The 21,403-nt window shown below is 37.5% G+C and overlaps 1 protein-coding gene across 4 annotated transcripts in view; it reads left to right on the top strand.

Annotated features, from left to right (window-relative positions):
* The window catches only part of shank1 (SH3 and multiple ankyrin repeat domains 1), a 91,309-nt gene that overhangs the window by 13,273 nt on the left and 56,633 nt on the right, over nt 1–21,403 (top strand). For all 4 annotated transcript variants that reach the window (XM_089128526.1, XM_089128525.1, XM_089128527.1 and 1 more), the window contains one exon: nt 17,865–18,410. In XM_089128526.1, coding sequence (XP_088984652.1) covers nt 17,916–18,410 — 495 coding nt within the window. In that variant the 5' untranslated portion in view covers nt 17,865–17,915. The remainder of the gene's footprint in view (nt 1–17,864; nt 18,411–21,403) is intronic.

The raw sequence follows: 21,403 nt of genomic DNA, 5'->3' as shown, positions 1-21,403 counted from the left end.
TTACCAGTTGCTACTTACAGTTTATACATACATTATCGACCAGTGGTTGATATCTCAAACATAATAATAGCGCGTTATATAATATGATCGCATTATGATTCATTACATAAGAGGATCCGAATGTCATAGCTTTACTGGGTCATATAAACGTAGTATGAATATTGAAACCTATACATTTTTCTTAAACTCATTTTCATTTTGTGTTAAAATTGAACATACATAATTATGTATTATACATAATCATAACATACATAATTATGTATTATTATTATGTACAACTGTATTTATCATTTACATAATCTATTCTAATGCCCAGTCTAATGGCATATACAATTATAGAACTGTAAAAGCAGGCTGTGTAGTTCACATGGACATAAAATTTGGGAAAATAAAATAAATCCTGTTTTCAATGCTAAAGACTGTAATTTTAAAAAAATGATATTTGTGATATTTTTCTAATAAAGAGACTGATGAGATGACCTTTAAGTTTATTCAGCTCTGTATGGAGAGGGATAAGGCTTTCACAGGCATGAGGAATGCGTCTGAGCGCAAAAATATGATTTCTCCGCATTAAAAGACATCTTGCCAAAACAATAGTAAAAACAACAGCAACAATCGGCTGGATATCGACCTGCAGCTCCTGTCCAACAACAACAACTAGACCTTCTTTCTGTTTCCGGCGTGACGATCGAGTCTGTCCCAAAAATACTTCTCAATGTGCCCTCGCGGACTCGTGCTAAGGGCCCTATACTGTAGGTCTGCACTACATGACATCACTGAAGTGTGTACTCTGAGGAAGTCCACAAGTCCGGAGTGTGACATTTGGGACAGGGCCTAAGATTGTATTTTAGGTTAGGGAAATCGAAACGGCCACGGATATGGAGACACGGGATGCAATTCGGTCTGTTGTGGAGAATTTTTCCAGCATTTGCAAACTGAAGCCTGAAGAGTTAGCAAAACACAGTGTCATCAGCAGCGCTAAAAGGTTCTGCCCGTATGTTGTTGAAGTTTGGGTATTAAATAAATTCATAATAAAGATAGGCTACGCTGTTGAAATATGTGAGATGTGTGGTTTATATAAACGGCAAAGGAATAGGATCAATTAATATGATTGTGACTGATGTGAAGGGGGAGGAGAATTGATACGTGCGTCACGTTTAGTCAATAAAACAGTTCCGCATAGGATACACCTGTGTATCCTCTCTCTTGCCTCCTCTGGAAGTCTCCTCACTCCTCGACACTCGACTCCTCACGGTGCAATTAGAGAATTGAGATGTCCTTTAAGAGGGCTGAGCTTGATCAGTTTCCGGGTCTTAGGATGGAGGATGGAGGAGTGAGGCGACGAGGAGGCATATTGAGAAGCACCCCGTATCTCAAACCACGTTGCACAAGCCGTTTCCAGGAAACATGACTTTCAACAAGGAAACCGTATCAAAACAGATTCTTCTTTCACCGAAACAGGTGCGTGTTCAAGCCTAAAGCTAGCCTGAAGAGATGAACAATATGTGGCAGCATAAATTACAAGAAAACAAGCATCCATCTGTGCACTTGCATCAAGTTTTTACCAATCACTGTTAGTTTGAGTTATTTTTTACATGTCTTTTTAAGAACAAGTGGCTGCTATCTGCAGATTTATTACATATGGCACAAATGTCAACCATCAGTTGTAATTAATGACCGTAATAGACGTTCTCTGTCAGGATGTATATTATTATGTGGCTCTCTGAAATACTTTATCCTAACTGGTCACTCACAACATACAGCTGTTTGGTATTTCAAATTATTAAGCATTATCTATTCACCGCTTATCCAAGTGAAACCGGCACTACTTTGATGTTTCACACTGTGGAGTTGCTCTTTCTCATTTCATACAAATGCAACCACCACCATCTTGCATCACTGTTATCGATTGTTGTAAAAATGACCAAAGACTTGCGAATTAATACTGTAATATTGCTGTGGACTGCTCAGTGTCAGGTTACTGACCTCTTGTTACACTACAAAAGATTCTGAAATTACAAGCTCCAGTGCTTTGGTTTCAGGTTCAAGATATTAACAGTCATTTTGGTCATTTTAGTTAGTCACTTTTCTTTTCACATCACCCTTTGTTTTTGTTGTTCATTTTTTTCCCCATGTTTTCTGCCTCCATCTAAAACATCGAGATTTTAATCTCAAGAGATTAACCGGAAGCAAATCGTAATCTTTCACAAAGAGGCAAAAAAGAAATATATTACTCATAGTGTAGCATTGGGACAGTGTGTCCTCAGGTGTGTCAGAGCAGTCATATTGCCCTCACTATGTGCTCGGTCATCCGTTCATCCCATTTATAAGAGATTATGGTGAATGATCCAGACCCTCATCCACATCAGGATCCCTGTGTCGATCCTCTTCTAAAGCCTGTGCTGAGCTGCAGGCCTTATTCAGAAAGCTGTGGGTGGGTCAACCAGGCAGTCAGGCATCTGGAGGTGGTGCCGTTCAGCTTGCGATGATGGATACACGATAGATTGGTGTGATTGGCTGGAGTGGCTGTGCACATTAATAATGGAGGGTTGTATTTATAGTAACAGTGGAGGGTGGCGGCGCTGTGAATGTGGAATGATATATGACAGAACCTCCCTAACCCCTCAGCCACCCTCCTGCTTGCTTGCTTGCGCCAACTGCCATGACTAACAGCTGTAGAAATGGCGAGTGATATGGGTACTTGAGATGTGCATGTACACTGGCAGACTTTGATGCAAACTTGCTGCTTTCAGTGCTCCATTTACCTGAAAACGTATTTTCCTTTCTCTTGTCTTAACCTCTCCAAACAGTTAAAGGAATATTTCTGGGTTCAGTACAAGTTCAATCAATAGCACTTGGCATAATGTTGACATACCAAATTAATTTAAACGTGTTAGCCATAATATTATATATATATATATATATATATATATATATATATATATATGAAGAGTTCAGATGCAAAAGCCTCTAAGTGCCATTTTAAATTTTCTTCTAGAATGATCATTTTTATCAAGCTTGTATATTTAAGTTCAATGACTTCTCTTAAATGGCAATGATGATTACCTATTAATTGTTATTTAAGTGAAATTACTGAACTTAAATATACAAGTTTGATAAAAATCATCATTCAAGAAGAAAATTTCAAATGGCATTTAGAGGCTTTTGCATCTGAACTCTTCATATATATATATATATATATATATATATATATATATATATACACACACACACACACACACTCACCTAAAAGATTATTAGGAACACCATAATACTGTTTGACCCCCTTTCGCCTTCAGAACTGCCTTAATTCTACGTGGCATTGATTCAACAAGATTCTGAAAGCATTCTTTAGAAATGTCGGCCCATATTGATAGGATAGCATCTTGCAGTTGATGGAGATTGATGGACATCCAGGGCACGAAGCTCCCGTTCCCCCACATCCAAAAGATGCTCTATTGGGTTGAGATCTGAGGACTGTGGGGCCATTTTAGTACAGTGAACTCATTGTCATGTTTAAGAAACCAATTTGAAATGATTCGAGCTTTGTGACATGGTGCATCACCCTTCTGGAAGTAGCCATCAGAGGATGGGTACATGGTGGCCATAAAGGGATGGACATGGTCAGGAACAATGCTCTTGATAAGTTGAACCAGGAACGACGTGCCAAGTGAGTTGAACTGCATGAAGTTCAGCGATCTTCTGAACTGTATGAACGGCCTTCGTGGTTTGACTTGTCGAGACTGAGATGGCTCCTGTCTGTATACACGAAGTAGACTGTCTTTAGTATCTTCTTATTAAAGAAGAAGTCTGTACACTTACAACGTTCTCAATGCTTTGTTTTTTATGTAGGGACCCTTATTATGTTACTGTGTTAGAGTTGGGCAATTTTGAGCCTTGTTAGTGGTATTAACTAGCGATTTTTATTTTTCATTACTCAATGCCCTGCCCTGTATACTAGCGGTATATGCTTAATCATTTTTAGAGATAAAACTCTTTACATTCGATTATCATGAAAACAAATCTCAGAGAACGGTTGACTAGGTACCAATGTGTAATTAGACCAAAGGTTCACTTTGCGCCAGAGTTCTCCTTTAAGGTCAATGTTGTTGGCTCTTTATACACCATCCAGTTAGGTGATCTTATGTCATTCAGGGCGCAGATTCTCCAGAGCTTCGATAATTATGAAAGAGGACTGCACAATGGTGGCTGTAATGATCACATTAACATTCGAATGTAGAAAGCCATCACACTAGACAGGATTGATTTCATTCACATGCCTCAAAGGCATTATTGCCAGATTACTGCTTTATTTTCAAATCAGCCATGGGCCATTGAATACCTAATTGATCACAGTCTTAGAGATTAGAATGAAGAATGAGAATCACTTAAGTTGTGTCTTCATCAAAAGAGTTTATTGAAAAGTGATTTTATAGAATCAATAACATGAATTATAAAGTTAGACTAAACATGTTCACGATTATACCATGACTCGTACTGTGCATATGCATCTCCTCAAAATCCCATGTCTGCTCACATCGTAATTGAAATTCATCCCATTCTTGTGAAATTTGACAAAGATTGCAGATTTCTTTCTTTAAGCATTACTCTAGAATCACGCTTTATCATTTCAGTCATACACATCGTTTCCTCAAGCATAATGCGCGGCTATGCGTGACTGCCGTAGATTTGGAGTCAAGTGGAAGCTGGAGGAATGCTAAGTGTCTTTTATGTTCTTTTTATTGCTTTGAATAATTTAAAATGCAAACACAATTAGGAGGTGAGGTGCGCACATGTATTGTTGAAGCCGAGGGGCCTGGAGGAGAGGGAGGAGGAGAGAAGTGCTGTTTGAAGTGTTGCCATATTGATTGGCCTATATAGAATAGATTAGAACGATATAAAGACTATTCCTCATGTTTTTTTTTACCTTTCATCCACAGTTTGAATGCACAAAGTCAAATTTAATCTTCTGCTTCTTGACTTCTCTTCTCTCTGTTTTCCATCTAACTCTCTCCTCTAAAAGGAATTAGAAAATCAAGGCTTCTGTCGTTAACTATCAGAGGTAGAAGCTTTTAGAGGCAGTAGTGTTAATGAATTACGCAATTAATACACATAAAAAACATGTAGTTGAGATAAAAGCTACTCTCATCTATCTTTATGGTTTCATAGACCCTAAGCTAATGAATTTGAATGGAGAATTTGTCGAAGGGTTTGTAATATCTCTTAAAAATAAAGGTTTAAAAGGTCAAAAATGGGGGGTTTCCCCTTTTCTTTTACCATAAATAAACTTTTGTAAAATGTAAAAGTTCAATGGATGTTAATTTCTTCAACTATAAATGCAGATAAAGAAACGTATTTAAGAGTGTGGAAATTTACAGTTCTTTACAGTGGAAAAAGGTTAGAAATGGTTCTTTTAAGATCTGTTCACAAAAGTTTCTTTGGAGAACCCAAATGGTTCTATGCCATCGTTGTGAAACCCTACACTCTCAGAAAAAAAAATGTACAAAAGCAGTCACCTTTTCAAAAGGTAAACTTTTGTCCATTTTAGGTGCTAATATTACATTTTAAGTATGTAAATTTTAGGTGCTAATATATACATTTTAGGTGTTAATTTGTACATTTTATGTTCTAATAAGTACATTTTAGGTGCTAATATGTACATTTCAGGAGCTAATATGTCCATTTTAGGTGCTAATATGTACCACTAAGGTACCAATATGCAGCCTTTGGGTACAAAAGTGTACCTTTTGAAAAGGTACAGCCCCAGTGACAGCTTTTGTACCTTTTTTCTGTGAGTGCATTTGGTACCTTTATTTTTTAAAAATGTTTTATTAACTAACAAACGTGCTAGGGCATTCATATTTAACACAGCGGTAAATCTAACCGTGATAGCCTGCCCTCTGTCATATGTTTTTTTTTTTTAACATCTCATTGATGTTTTATGGTGGTCATGTCACTCTAAGGGCTGGCAGGAATATTTATTATTGATTATGTTGAAGGCGGTTAGAGAGCTGCCCACAGAACTGAGCACACTCCATTAAATACCAAAGCAACTTCATTTTCTCAGGAAGAGTGCTATGATATCCGTGACATCAGCATCACATGTTGCAATATTGACATTGCTAAAAGGGGCTTTCTAAATGTCAGGCCGCTATCATTTACACAAGTAGATGACACTTCTTGGCGGTAGTTTATGCTTAGATGGAGCTAAAGAAAAGAAAGATGACAAATGACAGAATGCACAATATTACAAAATAATATTGAATTGAATGGTGTATTAGTTATTATTATTGTTGTATATCTTTTCTGTTGTTACACTCTTTGCTTGAAACAAAAAACAAAAACAAAAAAAAATAGTGGAATAACAAGCGATGGAGGGTGCAATGAAAATACACTGTACAGGGCACAAGCATAGCTCATATGTTTGTGGAATTGAATTTTGACATCTGAAGTGTCGTCTGTGAATTGCGCTTTTGCAGAGGAAGAGAGAACGTACTTGTTTGAGGGCAAGCTCCACTGATCCAGCTTCTTCCCGCCCTCCCTCGCAGCCATCTCTCTGAAACACACATGGAGAGATTTAAATCCATTGTTTTCCCATTCAAATCCCTCTGACGGCTGAATCATTGTAAAATATGTCCATCACAAAATGCCAAGTCAGCTTGGCTTGCACCTGAGGGAGCCGTGTTAAAACAGCAGTGTGGCCTGTCAGGAAACTCTGTCAAACACCATCAGTTGGAGGAAGTCCGCAGGCCACAGTGATGACACATTGCCACACAGCACTGTCTCAACCAGCTTTATTTGACATGTTAACACAGCTGTGATTTACCCAAGAACTTTAAGTTTAGATTAGTTTGTGACAAAATCTGTTTGGACTCCATTTATTTGGAATGGCGTGCATATCCCTATCAAACCAATTGCAGTCAGAGAAGAATTTTCAGTTTCATTTTTAATACTTTCAAACAAATACTCCACCTCCAAGATGAAATAACAAGGGATTTGTCTCCTCAGTTTAAAGAGCTATTGTATGAAGTCAGAAAAATGCACCACCACATCTTCAGCTTATAGTGTTGAAGATCTTTTCCCATTGAGATCTTCAGCTTAGTGCTATGGGAAACACCTTAATATTGCAGCAGCTTTGGTGAGAGAGTGATTTTGGTCTAGATTCCACTTGTTTTTTTTTTCCTTTCTTTCTGTGTATTCTGAGATTTATCTTTCTATTTGATTTGCTTCAGACTACATTCAATTATCTTTTTTTCTGTACCTGTCTGAGCTTTAATTTGTAATATCCAAAACTATCCATACACTAAAAAAAACTTTTCTTTACTTCACAATGTTGATTTATTTTGAGTATATTATTTGTCCGATCCTTTTTTTTTTTTAGCTTTTATGATAGCTTACATAGGATTTATTAAGTTGTTCCTAGTTGTATTATATAATCCATGCCCATTCTGTTTTTAACACAAACCTCCGTGCATTAGCTAAGAAAACCTACACGCTGACCACAACGGCTGAGTCAGTGAAGCTTTTGTGGACTGCGCAGATCCAAAGCGTCCTGCATCTGTTAAAGTTCACTTGAGGGTGTCTTTTCAGACATGCTGGCAAGGAAAAAAAAAGACCAGGAGAGTGTATTGGAAAATAAGAGGAGGTAGTTTGATTGTGTAACACAGTCGTTTAATTTAACAAGTAAGCTGTAATGCAGTTTTTGTCTCTGCCTCACAAACCTAATTTATGTATGAATGGCACTCTCCACACTATTAACGGGAGAAAATATGTAATGAGATTGGTTGTACTAGAGTGTGTCAACTGTATTTTCCATAGAATAACAATTGGCTTTTATTATATACTAAATCAATTTATTATTATTTTGAATTAGCTTTTTTATATTCTAATTTTATTTGTATGTGCTTTTGCAATTTTAATTATTTTTTGTTTTAAATTCTATATAGCTTTAATTTTTGTTAACAATTTACAACTAATATTTATTTTATTTCAGATTCATTTCAATTACCGAAAACACTGGAAACTGGAGTTTTAGGCGAACTGTCCCTTTAAGACTACATTCTTGACTACATCTACTTCTATCTTCTCCAGTATTATAAAAGAAACAGACTAAAAACAGCATGGCATTAATGTTTTCGTACTTCATAGTGGGATGATCCATCCTGCATTTGTGCCATCATTCATGGTGTCTCCAATCATTTTTAAGCATGAAGCACCCAAGCTTTGAGCCCACACACTCTCTCCCCTTGCAGCTTTTCGCTCTAATGTGTGTAACCTCTTTATGTGCTTCCATTCAGGAATGTTTCAGACAAGCTCTTTTCCCATTGAGATGTCTGTGCTCTTATCAGTCTAGCCAGAAAATGCAGGCTAGCGAGACATTGTTCGGCCTCTCTGAGGTGGTCTGGACTAGAGCTGTTTTCTTGTTATGACATTATCACTGCGCCCGTTGAGCCAGGTTTGTGCCCTGAGGTAATATGACGCTGTCATGTGCCCAATGGCTGGCTGTTGAACAAGCCATGATATGAGAGACAAGTAAAAGAAAGGTGTTGCTTGCCATTACTTTTGTCGTTTGCTAGACATTGTGACCTCTCCCCTCTCCATCTATTCCGGGCATGCTCGCTTATTCTCTCACTCCGTCTCTTTGAAACATGCTCATAAATATGTGGGCCGCTGCTCTGTGTAAGATTCTCACGCTCGGTCTCCTTATTGAACCACAGGTCACTGGTGATTGATGTTGTGTGAAAAGAATATGAAATCACTCAGCTGTAATGCAGGCATGATGCCGAACTGTTTCAAGAGACTAGTGACCCTTGAAATGTTCTCTTTTCAAGCTCTTTTTCTTCTCTTTTTTCTATCTGCTTGCCTCAATTTCATGCACAAGAATGTTTTTAAGGGTGTAAGCTTATTCAAAACTGTGAGCATTCTGACTCACAGAACAGTACAGTACAGTACAGAATGAAAATGTCACATTTTCAGTTTACAAGTTGGAATTTGAATCGATTTGGCAATGAATCACTGGAAGTTGAATTGGAATTTGATTTAGAATTTTAAAAAGAGGAATTTACTGAATAATTTCACCAAATTAACCAACTAATGCATTCTGGGAACTGAAGTGTTCTTCCACCCTGGTCTACAATTTTTTTTTAAAATGTTTTATCAAATATACAGGACATATTGTGAAATATTATTTGAATTTAAAATAACTGTTTTACCCCAGTCTTTAGTGCCACGTGATCCTTACCTGTATCCTTACATGATCTATCTATCCTCAATTAAGTTCCAAACGGTGCACAACCATGGTAATTGACATTTAAGTTAAAAAAAAGTGAGAAGGAAATATAGGGATGTTATGATCAAGCGAGTAATATCCTCAAAATATTTTACAAATCTTGTAATGTTTTCTAAACGTCTTTTGAAATCGCAGCCATTTTGGAGAAGCCAGTCTGAGAGAGCGGGATCTGAGATCTTAATTAGCCCCATGGTGGAGAGTTGTCGACTCAGAGGGGGAGTTTGATTTGTAGCTTCCCCTAAGGTACGTCTATGTGGAAGTACAGCTGTTTTCAGCTCTCTAATGTGATTTCTGTTATATAACCAGACCAGAATCCTACAGAGTACACAGTAGAGATTTGAGATTTCGACATCTTTTCTGTGGGAATATATTTCTGACAGTTTCTACACAAATGTGACCTTCTATGGTGTCTTTTTTTTGGGCCCGTTTAACGGCGAAGGGATTATCTGATTTAATGACATAATTGGAAATTCCTAACACTACAAAATAGGGGAAAATGTCAGGGAAATGAGCAACAGAAGTAGTTCACTGTTATTACCCACGTCATGAAAGATGGTGCGGTGGTTATTGTTTTATGAGCTCCCGTGTAAAGATGGCTGATGGAGGGAGGGAATTAAAATGACTTGCTTCCATTTTGCGGAGGAAATTGCAGAATAACTCTCTGAGGACTGGAACTCTCTGAGGGGTTGAGCTTGTGTCTTAGTTGGTTGATGGGTATGTGCTCTAACACACAAAATCGTAAGGTCATGAGAGAGACAATTAATGGTTCACATGCGTCATTTCCTGTCCTATACCTGCATTACCTATGGAAGGGCGTGTGTGTATGTTGGTATGTGTGTTTATGCATTTGTGTGTATGTATCATCAGTGAGAAATTGGCCGCTCCAGTTTCATGGTGTAAAAGTGGGGCGGTCTGTTCCTTGGAAGTTTCCCAGTGTAATGTCCTGGGGGCCGAGATACTGAAAATATCTATCTATATAGATGCTTTGTCCTACATTAAAGAGAGGGTGAAAGAGAGAATGTGTGTGTGAGAGAGAGAGAGGGCAGAACACCTGAGAGTGTTCAGCAAAGAGAGAAAAGGCGGATGGCCTATTCAGATTTTCCAGCTGAAAACTCAGGAGGTCGGGACAGTGAGAGATGACCAGTTGTAGTTGTCCTGTACATCTGACTATTGCAGTTGGTGAAATAAAAAAAAAAAAAGCTGATGACTGACAGGTTTGTCCAGGGGCGTAACAATCACAAAAGCCAGTTTAAGCATGGTCTCCCTGCCTGATCAGCTGAAAAGTTCACAAAAGTTATCCTAAAACAACTCAAACATACTGAAATCTCTTTGTATTTTGGGGTAAATAACTGCTATTTCTCAGTCTCAATACTAAAACAAAATAATTGAGAAAAAAAGGCACCATGTTGCATTGAAATTTACAATTAAAATAACAATAATATTAATTACAGTAAATGCAAAATGTTTCATTCAGTCAATAAATTGTTATCAAGACAAATATAGATAGCTTGTTCATCAAATCATCACTTAAAATACTCAAATTAATGGTTTTATATAATAATTAAAGGGATTTTTCACCCAAAAATGAAAATTAGGCCATCGTGTACTCACTCTTATGTCATTTCTAAACTGTATCACTTTCTTTCTTCTGTAGAAAAGAAGATATTTTGAGAAACAGTTTGGTTACAAAAAAATAAAGAAAGTCATGCAGGTTTTAAATGACATCAGAGTAAATGATGCAACTTTGGGCCACAATTAGGGAAATATTGTCCATCTAACATGTTGTTATGTAATGTTGCAATTTTCTTTGAATCTGTAAAAAAAATGTAAATAATATGTAATTGCTTTTTTCCATAGCATGTGTTAATGCATTTCATCATTCACAACTCTGATTGGATCACATTCAGTGATCAAAACTAAAGAGAAAATAAATAAATAAAAACACACAAAAAATGACACAAGATGATGGCAAACTTTAGAAACCATGATACTGAGTTAACTCTCAATGGTCACCATAACCTTGAAGCCTATTAAAATTGTGTAGAAATACAAAGTGGAAGTTTACTTGGACAGAGTAAATGAGAGAAGGGAGGGACCCATGGGATGAGAACGAAAAAGAAAGATACTGTAGAGGGAGACATGCTGTTATCTTGCACTTGTTCGCCCTGTACAGTATTTCATTCTTGCCCTATAGAGGGCATCAATCACTTCCTTTGTCTTCATTTATCTCTCCTCCTTTGCTGATGATTAATTTAGATATGCTCAGTTCATTGTGTGCTCTGACATCTTTCATGTCCTTTCCAACTCTGTCCTTAAAGAAAAAGTTCACTCCAAAATTAGAAATCTATCTGCTTACTCACCTCCTTGTCACTCCAAACCCATATGTGGCATATTTTATGCAAAAAAAATTAAAGTTGGCATGAAATGAAAATTCACCCTATCTTGTCAATGCGTGTTAAAGATTTTATTGTGAGCGGTTCATGCATTTTTTTTTTTTTATGACATACTTTGGTCTGGTGACGTTTACCAAACATCTTCCAATCATTTAGTCAGCTTGAATCCCATCCCTCCACAATCATTTTCAAGTTCACATTCATTTTTGAATGCAACAGCCACATCTCAAAATAAACAGCTGATGGATAGAAGAACAAACATTTTTCATTTCACTCGGATATACGTCACTATACAGAAATAATCTGTCGCTACTTCAGTTTAATCGAGACCTTATGTCAAGGTCAACAGCTAGTCACCACCTCCTCAATACATTCCCTCACCTGCATGCACTTCCCAATCACAGAGATCGCTATTATATTATAGTATACATTATAGTATTTATGTTTTATAGTTTAGTTTAAACATTACTGGAGGGTAAATGCAGCCGTGAAAACTATCAATGAATGTTTAATTTTGCTCTGTTCTGCCTATCATAGGCTTCAAAAGACTTAGTACTCAGTGCTAGCTCATTTCATTATATTGAAAAGAGCAACATGAACATCTTTTAAATCATCTCCTTTTCAAAAAGTCATACAGTTTTGATGGTGAGTAAGTGATGACAGAATTTAGATACCTTAAATTTCCCTTTAGCTCTTTCATTTCTAATTTTTTCTATTTTTTAACTCTCTCCCACATGTCCCTGCATGCTATTATACACCTTTTGCCACATGTGAGTTTAACTCCTCAGTGTTCTGCTTTTTAATCTATCTGTTCAATTCACATTTCTCTCCTCATGCTGTGCCAGAGTTCCTCTTCACTGGATCCAAAACCTGCCGAGACTAATCCCTCTCTATCCCCATCCTGGCCTTCCAATCTTTTGTTCAGTTTCTCACCCCAGCTCTCTTCACCCTTCTTCTTTTGCCCTCTATCCCAGCTCCCTCCCGCTTCCCCTCCACTCATTTAAACCCCCCTCATCTGTGATTACTCAGCAGGAAAAAATATATACTTTGTTTTTTTTACCCTTTTTTCCTTCCTCTTTCATTTTGTCCTTATCCATATGCTTTTTCAGATTCTGCCAGCTGCTCTACCTCTGAACGATAGTTTTTTTTATCTTTCTTTTTCCAACGCCCTTTATCATGTTTTTTTTTGGGGGTCTGTTTAATTGCTCTGTTGAACAGCGATTTTCTGGGTGGCCAGTATCATGAATATGGACAGTGTGTCTGCCAAAATCGCACACCATTTGTAGTTCTGTTTCTTGGTTTTAGGGTGCCAGTAATGATAAAGGAGGATTGCACAATGGCAATTTCACAGAGCTTGCCAAAGGGGCATTAGTTTGATCACTGGTTGTAAATAAGAGAGCTTTGTGTTTCATTTATTGTATTTCTTTCATATTACCCTCTGCCACTCCACTTCTCTCTGCCATTGCCATTTATTTTCTCTGACAGTCATATTATTTCTTTTACAACCCTTTAATATTCCCATCCCATATTTTCTGTCAGTTTTTTTCACCTCTTTCATCTCTCTGATGCATCCATATCTTCTCCATTATGTATCACTGTTCCTCCTCTTTCTGTCCTTTGTCAGATTAGGTCAGGCCTGTCATTATGCATCAAACATGCACCGTTCTACAACACTTCTCTGTTTTTGTGTGGTAGGCCTAGTCACCTTTCACTCTAAAGACGTCTTTAATAAGCCATGTTGTTTCAGTCAGAATGAAACCAAGGTTAATAGTCTCAATTGAGGTATATCCGAGTGAATGGCTTCTCAAACAAGAAATAATGTTGGGCAGGACTTGCTTTTGTCCAATGGAAATTGATTGGATAGGATGGTTGTGGTTTGCTACATCTGTGATATCATGTGAGTGACAGATTGACCCTCAAGCCAGTAAACACATAGCCTGGTAATAACAGACTCTGCTACTTCACTTTGCTTCGTAGAGAGGAGCGAAATTAAATTAGCGGGAAGCCTATTAATTAGCCTATTAATAAGTATGAAGTCTGACGTAATCAGGCTAGTAAACACATCAACAGAGAAGAGATGTCGGTGCAAGGAGGTGAAGTTTTTGTAATTGGGCATATGAATCAAAAATATTAATGCGATAAACGGATGAATAATTTATAATGAATACCGCAATATTCCATAGAAAAACAAGAAATGGATATCATTGAGTTCTATGCAAAAAGCACGTTGAATCGCTACGCCAATAGGTGGCGACAAGTAATGCATTTTGACTGGGATGAGCCGATTCAGAGTCGAGTCTAGTCGATTCATTAATCTATTCATTTGGGAATCCAAACACGTGCGTTTCAGTGGAACTGAAGAGATAGAACTGATATAACTGCAGCAACTTCCTTTGGGTATATTTACGTTTATGGAGCAAAGATAGACCAAGTAACTGTCACTTGTCACTCCTATGCATAAAATGTAAGTCTTCTTATTTCTAAAGCTTCTTATTTATCATAAAACAATGTCACTAAATCGTGCTATTGGTCTTAACATTGCAGTGCAGTTCCTCTGCCACTTTGCATTACGTGATGGGCTACATAAATAGCATAAAACATATTCACGCACATAAATTGAATCATGCTCATCTATGCATAAACACATATGAACCTCTGAGAAAATAAAAGGCGATCAGTGTTGTAATTGCATTACCCATGCATGCACACACAAGACTTCTCTTATTTGTCTGATGGTCAACAATAAGTTGCAAGCAACGTACAAGTAGGCTATCTCTGTCAGGATCCCATCTTTTTCACTGACTGTGGCCTGGGAACTTCACAACAAATCCACAGGCTCACAGCTTATGATTTGCTTTGTTGAAGATGCAAATTGGGTGTAATTGTATTTGGCACATTGTCATCTTTGATAGCGCCGCTCGCTGTATATTTTTCACAGTTTTTCTCTCAATTGAATGACTGAAATTCTTCATGCAGCTAAGCTGTTCTAGGGCTATTTTCTTTATAAATCTTTTTAAATAGTTTGCTTTGTGATGTGGGCATGTGAGACAAAGAAATTATGTTACAGTACCTCCAGGAACAGCTTCTGAATTAAGTGTCTGCAGAGACATTAACACCAGCTGCCCTCCAGTACTGAGTCAATAACCCTGGTGTGGCGGGCAGGCAATGATGTCTTGCTCAGTGCTTCAATTTATATCTTTCCGAGGTAAAACAGAGCTTCTAATGAAAACTCAGTTGAGGACATGCTTTTGGGGTCTGGGGACCCTAAAGGTCCCATGAGGGCATCCTGGAGAGGTCTGTGAAAAATTTTATACAGTAAAAAAATACTATTTGTATGGCTGTTAAAGTTAAAGGGGTCATTTATATTGAAATTAAGACAAATAACGAGAAATCGAATTTGCCTTGATTGTGTGAGATATAAGAGTTCATTGTACCATTAAAATATCCTGTTTCAGAGCTTAAAATGGCCTCTTCATAAACAAAGCATTATATTGTATATGTATGTAGGCCTACAGTGTGTGTATATATATATATATATATATATATATATATATATATATATAAATAAATGAAAAGAGCATATTAAAATAATTTAAAAATCCACGACATTACCCCTGTAATGTGTTAAATGTAATGATTTTGTACTTTTCATATTCACAAAATTGGTATTTTATTCTGCTTTCTGAAGACTGACGTAAGATAGTTGCAATTCTGTTATTGCAATAGCAATGCTAGTTTTTAAACGGTAATAAATAAATAAAAATCTGCTTATAGTTTTGGGGATAACAGTAAATTTAAACTTTGAAAAAACTTTAAATAATATCTGTAAAAATGTTTACATTTTATTATGTTTTTAAACTGGTTTTTTAAACGTTTAAAAAAAAATCCTATGTGTTATGTAAAACTACAAAACAACAAAGTTACCAAAACAACAAAAAAGTTAACAACAAAACAAGTTCTTAAAATAACTGGAAAATGTTTCTTTTTTATTAGGAAATCGGCATACAGTTTTGTGAAAAGAATCGGTAAACTTAAACTTTGTAAAAAATATAAAAAGTAAATATTTTTTCAGATAATATTGTAATAAATTGCTTTAGTACAATTATTTTAGTTGGAAAACTGTTGTTGTCTTTATAATAAAATACTTTTTTTTGCAGTATAAATACATCTGCCTATATAATATGATTTACTATTTTTGGAAAATGCATCACATCATATCAGGGATCATCATGTTAGAGGGTCCTTGGCATCAAAATATTTGAAAAACTTTATTTTATGGATAATAGTGAATACTTTAGGATGCCAGCGCAGATTGACACAAGAACAAGACACGTTGTCATATGATATCCTCCTCGTCTAAAGTGTGGGTGCAGAATCTGAGCCCTTACGGCAGCTGGGTGTGAATGGCACAGTGTTTTGTTCCCTCAGCTAAACTCAGTAATCATATTTTGAAGAGGTCTGAAGGAGAGACACTTTCAGTGCCTGGTGGGCTACAGTGTTTTGTTGCTGATCTGGGACATATGAGGAGTTACAACACTGTTTTGAGTGCTCTGTCTATCTGTGTGTGTGTGTGTGGCAAAAGTCCCGTCTGTGCTGTAATACGAGAGGTGCAAGAGTGCGTGCTTGTAGGGAGACAAAGCTGGTGAAGGCCAAACGTCCTCCCCTCTCTGTTGTAAAACATCCGGTGCTTAAGTGTCTGTATATGGACAGTTCACTCTCGTAATTGTAAGGAGTGTGTTTGTTTTGCATAAGGGCAAGTGAGACATTTGGGGTTATAGTCTGTGAATGAGAATTGGCTTCTTGCCGAGGGGCTGTTCCCACAGAGACTGTTCTTGTGTTTATTACCAGCTAGACAGCGTGCGATGGATTGGAACAGAATGTAGGTGTCTTCAGAATTTGAAATGTTCTAAAAGGTACTGTTCACCAAAAAATAAAAGATACGTATTACTCCTTTTTTTTCCATTTTTTTTTTACTTTAAAACACAAATATGGTTGTTAATTTAATCCAATGGCAGTACATTGTGATTAACTTTAATGCTTAACAAGGCACACAAGAACGTCAGCAAACAACTACATGCGGCTCCTGTTTTGGCAAAAACAACCCAGTATGTATTAAAGTCAAGAAATGTTTTACACTAATTTATGGGATACAATACATGGTAAAAATCTAATAAAAAGAAAAAAATATAGATAATTTTTAATTAATCTGCATGACAGAAAAACAACCCTATTTAAAGCTGCAGTCTGCAGTTTTTCCACTTTGTCGCCACCTCTGTTCGAAATCTGCAATTGCAGTCACTCGCGGAATTATCAATTTAACGTGAGTTGTACCACCGCATGGCACAGTGCGGATGAATGCAATGTTTTTAGAAGAATGCGCATGTGACGTAATGACGCAAAGACATTGGAATTCCCATGGAAATCCACCAGTACCACTGGAATTAAAAACATTATGACAAGCTTACCGTTTTGAATCGAGCTAAGGCAAGCAGAGAGTTTTGAACACTGGCTGGTATCAAAAATACTTGCTCAAAAATGTATTTGACCCAAAAAAGTTACAGACTGCAGCTTTAAGCAATGTTACAGCTTTTAGTTTTATTTGAGCACAAGAAAATTAAATGTGAGTTCACATTTCTGCCACATACTGGACTGAACTGTGAAGCTGCATGGTGCACAGGAAGGATGATGATGATGAAGGAATTTTTGTGAGAATAAACGAAAAAAGAAAATTTGGGGGTGTACAGTTGATAGGGACTGCTCAAACTAGATGCATTCGTGTATCTGCCTTCTTTGTAAACATCCACTAAGCGGACGTCTCTAACCATTGCAACGAATGTCACTTATTTTTTCAAAGTCCTGCCGTGCGCAGGTTTTAAGGAGTTAGAAGAAGTTCTTCTTAATTCTGTTCCATTCCACGGAGTCTCAAAATGTAATGCTTGTGGCACAAGACGGTCAAAGTGGTCACTCTAGTCTAGTGCATGTTTAAAAATGCCAAAATGCAAGATTACGTCTAGCATGAACGGCCTGTTGCAACTTGGTGGGAGCCACTGAGTGATGTGGAAATGTTTGTTCTTTTATATTCTCTCGAACTCCTACTTCTGTTCTCTCAGTCTGCTCTCTCCTCCTCTCATCATCCACCTCTCGCTATTTCTCATGCCTGCACTCCTCCTCTCTTTTCACAGTGTGTCTCTGGGGATGATGCCATTGCCGCTGGTGCCACTCTCCCTGTCGCCATGACGATGCCGCTCAGCCCCCTCTCCAGCGACGAGGAGCAGCAAAGGATGCTGGGAAACAGTCAACACCTTTATCCAGGGGCGGAAGAGGAAGAGGAGGAGGACGAGGAAATGGACGATGACGGCGTGGACGAGGAAGGCGAGGAGGAGAATGGAGAGCTGGAGTTGGATGACGAAGAGGAGGTGGATGACGAAGATGACATCAGGCATGGACCAGGGCGTTTGAGAGGAGGCAGGGAAGAGGGGCACAGGCAAAAAGGCACAATGGCTGGACGACTCCCAGGAGACAGACCGCTACGACCTGGCAACCCGGGCCATGCGGCCAACCCTTATTCGTCCAACCCTGGACCAACCCACCAAGCGGGGGCGAATCAGCAGCAGCCGCAGCAGCAACAGCAGCGGAAGTTACGAGACCGGAGCTCGAGCAACGCACCTGACGACACACACATAGCTATGATGGTGTTTCGGATTGGCATTCCTGATATCAAACAGACGGTTAGTCACACACACACACACAAACCCACACCTGTTTCCCAATTACCCAGTCATACTCTGCGCATTATCCATCTTTTGCTAACCATGCCTGGTTGAGCACACAGCATACATATTAACCAGGCAGTGAGAGCGCCGCCAAACACTGTTCAAAAAATCAATTAGGCGAATACCAGGAGTGATATAAGTATGCAAATCTGAAAAAAGGGGCAGGAATAAATTACACGGACTTGGAAAAGCTGTTCTCAAGTGTTCAGTGCCAGTGTGGACATCTGAAACAGTCTATCATGTGTTTTGCTATGGCAGGTCAGACCTCGCTCTCCCCTCAATAGAGCCAGACTGGTGGTGGGCCACACACTCAACAAACACGCATTTAATACTGCTTCTATCACCACAAAGCAGAAGTGTCATTAGCAGAGCCGGATTACCCATAATGGCACTTGGGCCAGTGCCCAGGGGCACAAACCATTCACAACCACTAGGGGGGTACCACATGACACAAGTTTTCTTAAATTGTTATATTATTAACTTGAAATTCTTGAAAGACCATACATAACTCATTTATGAACACTAATTTAACAATAATAATAAATGATAAATAAATAAAGATTACATGACCACTATCATTCCCCCCTCCCCAATCTGTCAGAGTACGTGCAAATGTGTCATTTTTTTTAACGGCTACAGAAAATGAATCTAAATCAAAAATGGACAGACGTCAATTGAGTGGTTTTGCAAAAAGAAACCTTCAAGCTAGACGTTTACATCCTCACAAACTTTTGAACAGTAGTGGTACTTTGGCACAGTATAGTGTAACTCAGTTCAGTTACATTCAGATTGGTTTTATCAGAACCCGGTCCACTGATTCACCACTGACAGTTTGATCATAACTGGTCACTTTAATTATTCAGGACTCATTAATGTTAGGACGAGTTTCAAATAAATCACTGACTTGTCCAATTACTTCGAACTCTTAAACTTTATAATATTTCATACATCCCTTTTATATGGTGTATGGTTTTACGGGATTCTTATAGCTCAGGAATTTATATTTAAATATGGCCTGACTCTGCATCTTCTGAAATCCCCCCCAGTGTACACTCGTACGGTGTGTGTATGTGTGCGTGTGTGTGTAGATTTTATCCAAACGTGTCCTCCACGCAGATGTGCAAATGTCAGCAAAATTCTGTTTTAGAGAGAGAGAGAGAGAGAGAGAGAGAGAGAGAGAGAGAGAGATAAAAGAATAAGGGAAAGTATGTAAATGGACTCTAGTCGAACATAAAATAATAAAAGCCCAACAAAAATCCAGTAAACAATTGTACGGTATGTCTTTCAAATGGAAACAGACTCAAGGTGACTTAGTTTTAGATTGAGAGAAAGAGAGGGGAAAACGATCTGGGTTTAAAGTAATCCCAATGAAAAGGTTCAAGTGAAGCTCTTTTTTACAAGACTGATTAAGAGGTTCAGTGATTTGAGGAATGAAATCACCACTGCTGTAAACCGTTTATTGTATTTTACAAATAAAAGGAGGCACTTTTTATTAAAGTCACTGCGGACCCATTTGCCCAGAGGAATGCAAACGCCCCCCTCCACCACCGTTTATAGTTTATAGTTGTGCTTCACTCCTTGGAATGTCAATAATGAGGTTTACTATTCTATCATCCTCCATGACCCGCCCTATAACTGTGGGAAGTTGTGGAAGATTAATGATTCATGAATATGATTGCTTGATAATTTAATTAAAATGGTTGGTAGACCTGGACCCAGAGTGTTCTTTTAAAGGAAGTCAAATTGAAGGCTTTGCCTCTTCACAGCCCAGCCGGCCAATGACTCGGATAGCATTTTTATTTATTGCTTATAGCGTTTATAGCATTTTATTTATTTGGCACTATATTTAGAAGAATATCAGTAACCAGACAGTTTCTGGTCTCATTGACTTCCATAGTAGGAAAAAAAATATACTATGGAAGTCAATGAGACCAGAAACTGTCTGGTTACTGATATTCTTCTAAATAGCAGAAAATCGGCTAAATGGATTTAAAAACGGTAAAACTCAACTGTTTAACTCCTGAGGGAGTGGTAAAATGAGCCTATTTCCAAAAAAAGTGTAGTATCCCTTTAAGTTTCTTTAGTTTTAATTTAGATTTATTTACTTTTTAGTTTGTTTTATTTCATGTAGTACTTTTATTACTTCCGCTTATACTTATTTCAATAGTTTTTTGTCATTTTATTATTTTTTATTAGCTTTTTTAAAAAATATTTCTTTATACAGTAAGTTTTTTTTAAAAAAAAGTCATTTTAGTACTCCAGCTTATTTCAGTTAGTTGCCAAGGCAACATTTAATATGTAATATCTAATGTTTGTTTAATTTTATTTAAGCTTTATTTCAATTAACAAATTTTTTTTAAAAATAGTTTTAGTTACTAACAACACCCATGATGCATCGTAGAATTAATGATTGTGCGCTTTAGACATAAACAAGCAAATATTTAGATACTTTCTTGGTAGATTAATAATTTAATAATTTAATAAAAATAATACATTTTATTTATATTGCGCTTTTCTTGTACCCAAAGCGCTACAATCATAGTACAAAAGTAAATAAATTAACAATTAAGATACATTAACACCAATTAAGAGACAAACACATTCTTAAAAAAAGATGGGTTTTTAACAGTTTCTTAAAACTCGTTAACGTTGCAGCATTCCTAACAGTTAAAGGAAGTGCATTGCACAACCTGGGGGCTGCCACAGAGAAGGGTCTTTGTAGTTTGTGTATATGTTTGTGTGCGAGTGGAGGAGAGAGACGATGAGTGGTCATTTCTTTGTTCCGGTTATAAAAAGCTGCCTATTTAGTCCAACAAGCTATAGCAAATTGTAAATAGTATAAGAATTGTAGATAGATGAAACCGGATGACAGTGAAACACCTGGAGGTGATCAAAACACTCTGCCAAACATGACTTTTAGCCCATCTGCAACAGCTGCCTGCAGAAAT

This window comes from Pimephales promelas, chromosome 3 (assembly GCF_988280905.1).
Source record: "Pimephales promelas chromosome 3, fPimPro1.hap1.1, whole genome shotgun sequence".
Lineage (NCBI taxonomy): Eukaryota > Metazoa > Chordata > Actinopteri > Cypriniformes > Leuciscidae > Pimephales > Pimephales promelas.
This window is presented reverse-complemented; position numbering and strand designations above follow the sequence as displayed.